The 9,020-nt window shown below is 36.4% G+C and overlaps 1 protein-coding gene across 1 annotated transcript in view; it reads left to right on the forward strand.

Annotated features, from left to right (window-relative positions):
* Positions 1-7,287, forward strand: part of LOC131070003 (uncharacterized) — a 39,225-nt gene extending 31,938 nt beyond the window's left edge. The window contains exon 3 of the mRNA XM_058005557.2: positions 6,337-7,287. Coding sequence (XP_057861540.1) covers positions 6,337-7,017 — 681 coding nt within the window. The 3' untranslated portion in view covers positions 7,018-7,287. The remainder of the gene's footprint in view (positions 1-6,336) is intronic.
* Positions 7,288-9,020: the final 1,733 nt, after the last annotated feature.

A 9,020-nucleotide genomic window follows, 5' to 3' on the forward strand; every position in this document is an offset into this window, starting at 1 on the left:
CAAAAAATAAAACAAAGCAAGAGTTCGACCTCTCTATAAAATGAGCATTGGCATTTCGTTCACTCACTAATCACTTCTCAAGGCTGAAAGTTGAAGCTAAGGAAACAATTTTTTCTAAACTTCAAAGCAAATTTCGAAGTAAATTGTAGGTACAAGGCAACTTTTAGGAGAACTTCAGGCCAATTTCTACACTCGGATACAAAGTTGAAAGCTATTCCTTAAAGCAATTTAAGGGATTTCGTCAAAATTCTCAGGTTTACTAAGGATTGAAGGCAGATTTTCATTCAGAATTCCAATTTCTTTTAGACTTCAAGACAACTTTCAGTCAGAATTTCTAATCTTCCAGACTTGCAAGAGAACTTACACTTCAGATTCTTCAAATTTTACTCAAGACCATCTTCATTTTATGCTTTATGCAGATTTGGAGGCAAAAATTTCACAATCATACCTAATTTCAATTTCCAAAATTTCACTAAGTCTGATCTTAGTTACAATTTCTAGAATTTCACAAGTTAAATCAGAATCATCCTTTGAAATTCCATCAAACTTTGCACTCCAGGCTGGAAACAAACATCAAACACCCTATTTTTTAACTTGAAATTTTTTCATGTTTTTTAGGTGGTAAATGTCGACTCAAGGAGGGATTTCTAGAAAGGTGCAGATGAAGTTCAATAACAAAGGACCACAACTGGAGTCCAAGATTGTGACAAAATGGAAGAAGGTTGGAGATACCAACCTTGGCTATGTGGACCTTGATGACTTCAAGAAAAGAATGTACGGGCTCAATGAATGCTTTCCTTCACCCTTAGCATGCAGAATGATGGGAAATGGAATTGTCCAAGCAGCTAGATTTCCTGCAACTATGCAATGCAACGAGCTGATAGTAGAATGTGCCAAACATTACAACATCCAGGAGAGATACGCTGTGGCACCTGATGGCCTACCTTGGAGAAATGGCCATCAAAGAAGCATTCAGCATTGTAGATTATCATTCCACCATATACAAGACCAAAGAGGACCTTAAGAATTTTTGAAGCAAAACTTGACTCCTGTGTTGAAGTAATCAACAAGCAATGGTTGCAAAAGCCAAGAGCTCATCATACCAAAATGCCTAAGAAACTTTTCCAGACAGATTTCAAAGAAGAGTATGGAGACCTCATCCTATTGCTAAAGAGAGTCACGGGAAGCCCTCAAGCCTCCCCATTCGAGCCTTGGATGTTCTACTTATCGAGGGGGTCACTTTCGATGTCAAGATGATAAATTGGGCAAACATAATCAATAATAGCATAGATGAGTAGCTGAGAAACATGGAGCACACAAAGTCTTTTTACATGAGTTCCTACATCATTTACATGTTGGCAACATGTTACAGATATAAGGGATTGATTTGCAAAGGCATTGTGGGAAACAAGGATGGTTAATTCAAAGCATATGATTGCTATTTGCAATTGCATATACATGAGAAATCCCATTTCAAAAGAGTCAATGATGCATTCCTAATATACCTCACTAGGATATTTCAAGGAGGCACTCATCAACGATTGACATAGGAGGCCAAAGATTTGATAGGCAAGTTTGGGTCTTGGTATATTCAATTCCCCAAATTTGCATACTTAAGGGTCCAAGGATTTACAGGATGCCCATACAAACGTCCAAGATATCTTACACATAAGATGATATTGCTAGAAGTCATCAGACAACTAGACACATATGAGAAAGTCCAAAGAGGCAAGAAAAAGGCTGGAATTTCTTTTCCCCTTTTCATTGGAAAGATGTTAGAATCATGTCCATCAGCACAAGCAGTTGATAAGGCAGGTGTGGAAATGCAATGGTACCCATTCTCCGTCTATTGACCAAGGTCCAACTTTGATTCCCATCACCATATTGGGATGGTAAACAAAAAGAAGTATAAACACAGAGTTGATCTTGAGGATTTCTGGGCCAATGCAGTTGATGAATATGAAACAAGAAAGAGAATGTGGTCCAGGATATTAGTGAGTATGATCAAAACAATTGAGTTTTTCCCCATACCTAATCAACTGGAAGATGATGAAGATTACACCCAGCCGTCATGCTATGAAGAAGAAAATGATAAACCTCTTCCTGCAACAGATTGGTTTGAAGTTTGAACTCGAGCTTTCAGATTTGGATACATTAATGTGGCCAATCATGAAATACACTAAGTGGTGGGTGGATCAGCAGACTCACAAATTGAAGGAGAAGAATATTGCTTTCACCTATGATTTAATAGGAAGCATGGATTCCTATTCTTCCGATGAGGATGAAGTGACTCACAATGCTGAGAAACTAGAAAGTGGAAATTCTAGGAAAATGAAGGATATAATAGAGAGCTCACTAAGGCCAAGAAGAATGAGGACTTCAGATGAGGAAATTATACACAAGAAGTAGAAAACAAACAATGCATCTTCCTCTACTAACACTTCTTTGGTTGAAGAAGTTGGCTCATCCACCGATAGGAACAAAGCTCCAGTTGTAGACAATCTACAAATTTAGATGGAAATTCCTCCTCCAATTTGTGAAGAACCAAATGAAGAACCGGTCCAACAACAAGTTGTTCTTGATAGCCTTGATAATCCAGTGACAATAATGGAAGATGAATTGGAGAATATTGAAGTTGGTATTTTAAAAGGAGATTTTCAGGAGGGAATGATTTCCGCACTCGGGGGAAATGAAGGGAATGAAGGAAATGAAGAAAGTGATGGCATTGAACAGCCAACGGTATTAGATTGGTTAATAGAAAGAATGAAAAAGAAAGCTATTATAGAAGTCCAACTAGTGGACGATTTATTAGAGTTCTTAGCTAGATTGAACTGGCTTGTGGAAAAGAAGAAGGCAAATAAATTTTTCTTAATCCATAAAGATGGCATAGGATCTTGTTCAGTAAAGGTGGCCATTCCAAAAGTTGGCAAAACAAAAGAGGACATCACTCTTGAAGATTACGAGCTAATGACTGTGGACTTAGGTCCTGCTACAAAGGAACATGAAGTCTAAGAGTTAGATGATTCAGTCAAGGCCATCAAGGAAAGGCTAAGGAAAGAGGAAGAAAAGAAGGACAAACTTAGAGTGGAGAATGAACAATTGAAGGATTTTATTTGACATTTGATAAACCCTGATAGAAGAGAAGAGGCAATAGTAACTCCACCTTTGGCTCTTCCACAAGTATCAGTTAAGGGCTTTGAAGAAATGAAGATGGCAGCCAAAGAAGCCAAGGAATGGATTGCAAAAGTTGCAGACAAGGCCATCAAATTCGTGGAATAATTGGCACAAGTCTATGACTGGATCTTTTCATTCATATATAGAATCCAGAGCATAGTTGAGTTCTAAGAAGATTTTTAAACAGTTCAAGAGAAGTCAATCCCATGTCTAAAGGTGCTGAAAGGAATCCGTGAACAAGACTTAGTCAATGGAAATGTAATTTATCCTAGGGCATCATATGACTTAAGCACATGGTATCACGCCTTGGTGGCTAGGGGAGAAGTCTTGGAAAAAATGAAGATTGATGGTGCCAAAATAGAAGAAACAATCAAAGCTATTGAAGACAAGGTCTTCGTCACTGACTCTAATATGCTTGAGCAGGAAATAGTTTTAGACAAGGACTTGGATGTAGAGACCCTGAAAGCCAAAGTTTATAGTAACTTCTTTACTTCTACAAATCCAATCCAAAAGCAACATTTTAGCAATGCATCCTCATTTCTGTCCATTACTGGAAATAGATTGGATAGCCACTTTTTCCACTTTTGAAGATAAGATAGACCGGATGGAATATAAGATCGATATTATGCCAAGTGTCCCAATGGAAGAGCTGGACCACATAGTGACTAGGTTCATTGAATTTGCTGCGAAAGAAAAGGATAAGGGACACCCACTTCTAGAAGAAAGCTGGATTTAATAGTTGTTTTTTTCTCGTTGGTCCATTTTGGATAACTGTTGTAGCTTGCCTTAATTAGGGTATAATGTTTTAATAAATTTAATCTTGGTTGTTGATCCTAGATTCATCCTAGCTCTTCTTTTATTTTGTGCTCCTATTTAAAGTTCTTCCCTCTCATTTGTAAAGAGAGGGATTTCAAAGAAATTGTTGTAGTGATAGTTCTTAAGTAATAGACATAATTCAATGAAGTTTGGTGAATTTTTGCCCACTTTTGCAAGTTCGCAATGATTTTTTGGCTCTCATTAGAATAGATTTAATCTCCAAAGTTGATAGATTGAGTGAAGGATTGATAAAATTGCTTAATGTGGAGTTGATGTGTTCATACTTTTTATAATTGAATGATTTTCAATTATTTTGCAAAGTTAGCTTGAACAACTAAATGAAAACTTAACTTCTATTACTATATTCATTGTTCAACATGTTGGTGAATATAAGTGATAAGGAAATATTTTTTGAATACCTTAGAAGATAGCACCGTTCTTGTGTAGTTGTTGAATTTGGTGAAACAAGAATTGGTTTAAATTCCACTCTTGCAATTTCTGTTTGTAGAGTTCATAGGATTATCTTAGGATTAAAATTATCTTCCTAAACCCTCACCCTTTTTTCCAAGTCTTAGTAGAAGTAGGATTGGAAAGAGCTTATTGCAAAATCATTCCAAAAAAAAAAGAAAGTTACAAGTGTCAGGAATCAGCAGAATCCTTAGATTGATTAACTCCTCGAACAATTACGTAAGTCCCCCTTGAGATTACCAGCAAATCACAACGAACCAGTTGAGACTATCCGTATGCGTTTGGGAACCTCGGAGTCGTCTTTGTGATCACACAGTTCAGCCGTTTAGCACATCGAAGCTTTTGATAGAGAGAATAGGACATCTCTGGGTATTTTATTGTGTTGAACGTGCATAAAACCACCACCAACAGGACCCTCCCTTTGAACAATTCAGATGGGTTTCTTCCAGAGAGGATCCATAATTCTTTCAAATGAACATAGAAAATTTTTCTCCTTTAATTATGTGTTGTCTGGTAAACTATGGTAAGCTAGATATATCTTCACAATTTTCAGTCAGCCTTTCCTTTCCCAGCAACCATTCTTTATTTGCATTTTCCTGAGGGAAGAGTAGGAAGTTGGTAACTCTTGCTGTTTTCTTATTCCTAATCATAATTTCGAACTACACAAGTCTATATATACATATATCCTTGTGCACTTTGAGATTCATATATTCTAATAATACACAGAGGAGGAATGAATGGGAAGTGAGCCAGAAAAGTCAATGAGGTCAGTGTTTCCACCTTTTGCAACAATGGTTCATTCTTCTTCCCCAAAATGTAGCAGCATCGTAATTCAATGCATACTTTATCTTGGCAACCTTTAATTCAAAGGAAATTTCAGCCTGTCAGGTTTGAAACATTAAGTGGAGTTGATAGATTTGCATGTGAACTCAGCAGAAGCAAGCCGTGGATTTTTAAATTTTTTTGTAATTCCCAAATTGACACATTCAGATAATATTCAAATGAAATACAGGGAATAGATTCTCCAAGTTTCTGAATATGAATTAATGATGCCATGAAAATGAATTTGGAAACTAATCCAAGATGTAGATATCATTTCTAGATATTGAAGATGCTACAATTTTCCATGTTAATCATCCATAATATCTGTTGGATAAGCTGTATAATGCTACAAAGTGTGTCAGATAAGCTGTATAATGCTTCCTTAGAATTATCTTCACATGATCTACAACTTGCAGGTAGCATCTTGTATTTCCGAGAGAACTCTCGCTGGGGACAAATACAGAGTTAAACCCCCAGGATATTCCTCCACTGTTACTATAAAATGAATGAATGAAATGTGCGGAGAGAAAATCATAAAGGTAAATAAAATGGAAGGTCATCAGATAACCAGATGAAGGTGAAATATCAATTTCCACTGGATGTATGCTAAGGGGCCATATTCGTCTCTTATGATGGAAGTAAGCTAGTCCCTAGCTGAAATGAAACTTTAACTTAATTACAAGCCTTAGCAACCATTAACATCAAGACCACCCAATATTTACAAGTAACTGTTGTCTTTATGATGTAGTTTGGAGTACATCATAATGCAGCGAATATGCTAGTGATAATGCACCGATTATTAATGTTTAGAATTTACAAATTGTTAGTCTCAAATGTTTATTTTGTAACTTATAAAAGTCCTGGAGTATAAGAACTGATTGATTATTCATTTATTTATTGACCAAGGAGCAGAGTAATTCATCAATACATTATTCGTATTGCATTATGTCGGGAGACATTGTTATTGCATTGTTTCACTTCTTTTGGGGCATTCTTGATATACAATCAATGGCTCGCTCTGGGTTGTAATCAATTTCTTTTTGGTTTTTTTGGAAGGTCAAAGAAAGGATATCTCATGAATCCGAGATGAATATCTCTCGAGATATCAAGTCTTCTAGAGTATCATCTTTCAAGACATATCCAAAAACTGTTGTGCTTGGCTTTAGCAAGGGTGGGGTTGTACTCAATCAACTTCTTACAGAGCTTGCACATTCAAAAAGTTTTGAGAAAACATTTGTAAATCGAAGTATTGAAGATCATAATTTGGATTTCCAGCATAGCTCGAGAGTGAACATGCCAGGCATTTCGGATACTGGGGAAAAACAGGAAAAGTTGAGAATGGAAGGTTGCGGAAGACATCATGAAATGAATCTGCTCCTTCCTTCCACACCAGAAGAATTCTTAGAAAGCATAGAGGAATTCCATTATGTAGATGTGGGTCTGAATTCTCCTGGTGCTTACCAAACCAATCCACATGTTATTGAAGGTATAGGAAGAGCTGCGTTGTCCAGGACAACAGGCCTCCACATTCTGTTGCATGGAACTCCTCGCCAGTGGGCTGATCGTAATCGGCCTTGGATAGCTTGTGAAAAGAACAAACTCCTAGCACTTCTTCAAGATGAGACAAGAAAGCACAAAGAGAATAAGCTGCATATATCTGAGAAGTTGTACTTTGCAGACAGATCTCCCAGCTTACAAATGCATTTTGAAATCATTGAGAATATAATTTTAAGTTAAATTTGTTCCATTTGTAGTCTATATAAATCAGTGTGCAAAATGTGGAATGCAAAGCAGTCACCCATTATGTAAATTATGAATTATCGAACCTTATAAAAGCCCACTCAAAGCTCCTGACTGTGCTTGATTAAAGCAGTCAATCTTTTCCTGTTTGTCTTTGCATCTTGAAGGTGTCTAAATCTGTTGTTGCTTTTGATAGTCTTATAAATCCATTTTCTTTGCAACTTATCTGCATTCTTCAATTCAATAAATTGTCTTAAAGTTCCAAAATCTACTTTACTATTTAGAATAACTTTATACAACTTTATCAAGCTTCGTGTTTACATGGTATGCTGAAGTGGAGGAAACTATACCCAAGAAGAAAAGTGACGTGACAGTATGAAAGATTTTCTCATCACAGTGTTGTCTTAGCTGGAAATGATCAGATTTTGCTTGCAAATTGTGTATGCGGCTGCACACTCTTTCGAAAGGTGCAATTGAAATGGAAACAATTATGTAAGTGGCTGTTGATTACACAAAAACCAATAAGCAGTATGAAAGTTGGAGATTTTCTCATCTTGTGTTGTCTTGGCTCGAGGCAATCTGAGTTGCTTGTAAATTGTATAACCGCACTTTAAAGAAAAGGGGTATTGGAACTTGAATATATATAGATATTTTAAATATATTTATTTAAAAACGCGTTCTAAATTCTTTTAAATCTGTATCTACAAAACGCGGAGAGGTCTTTGTTTTTATTTTATAAATACATAAACACAGGACTGAATATTATTTTGCTTTAGATCACAATAATCTACTGATATTCGGTTGTGCAGCAGGTTAGTTATGGCTATATTTAAAGACGATAAAAACCTTAAAAAAGGAATTTCATAAATGTATTTCATAGCCGTAAGAGATATACTCAGCCAAGGAACACGCGCAGAGCAAAAATAATACAGCAGTGGCAAAAGAAAATAAATGGACTCTACATACTCACATGAACTTTTACTTGAAGATAATGAAAACAAAAAATCATATGTAGTTTAATAAAACTACATAACAAATGGCAGAGGTATCTTTGATGTTTGTACCTTTTTTCCTGGGCCTCTTTGCATTCTGTTCTTTTCCTCTTTGCCTGCGTTGAAATTTGAGCAGTCATCCTTCAACACTGATTAACTCTAGTGAAGATTGAGTAGTCATCCTTCAACATCATGTAAATCTGCTTAGTAGAGATGTCCAAAAAAGAAGAACCATCCAGCCATTTTAGTTGCTTCAAAAAGGAGTTAGTATCTAGAATCTTACCAGGGAGGAAACAACTTGTAGCCTTACCAATAAGAGAGTAGGTTTTCTTTTGTGAGGGAGGAATCCCATATTTAGAGTTGATCTCAGTCCAAGAGCCAAGTCAATTGTCAAACAGTACATTGCTAATAAGAGAAATACCTTTTTCATTCCAGATCTTAGCAGATCAACTTTGAGTTAGAGCAAGAGGTTTATTATTTAAGTTCACCCCCCACCAGATAGATCTGTCCACAACAACATATGAAGGAGAGTTGCCTATAACATCCTTAGAAGGGAGTAACCTCCTTACCTGTGACCATGCCTTCCATAGTGAAGCAAATACGTTAGAACCAAACACCTTCATGTTATAATCCCCCGATACAATATCACATAAAGAGATATTCCTCCACTTTTTGTTTTTATAACCGACCTTTCAATATTATTTCTGATCAACACCTTCCAAGGTTCATTACCATACAGAGCTTTGACAATCCATTTGGAGGCTAAGGCAATGCCATGGGCCCTAATATCTTTGATACCCAATCCACCCATAATCCTTGGTTTGCAACACCAATTCCAATTCACACAATGTCTCTTATTATTACCCATCCCATCAGACCATAAAAAGTCCCTCATAATCTTCTCAAGCTTATTAGTTTGATAGTTAGCAACCAACCATGCAGAAGCACAATAGATATGTTGAGAGGAAAGAACCTTCTGAACAATTTGCACTCTTCTAGCCAAGGAGA

The sequence above is a fragment of the Cryptomeria japonica genome, chromosome 6 (assembly GCF_030272615.1).
Source record: "Cryptomeria japonica chromosome 6, Sugi_1.0, whole genome shotgun sequence".
Classification (NCBI taxonomy): Eukaryota; Viridiplantae; Streptophyta; class Pinopsida; order Cupressales; family Cupressaceae; genus Cryptomeria; species Cryptomeria japonica.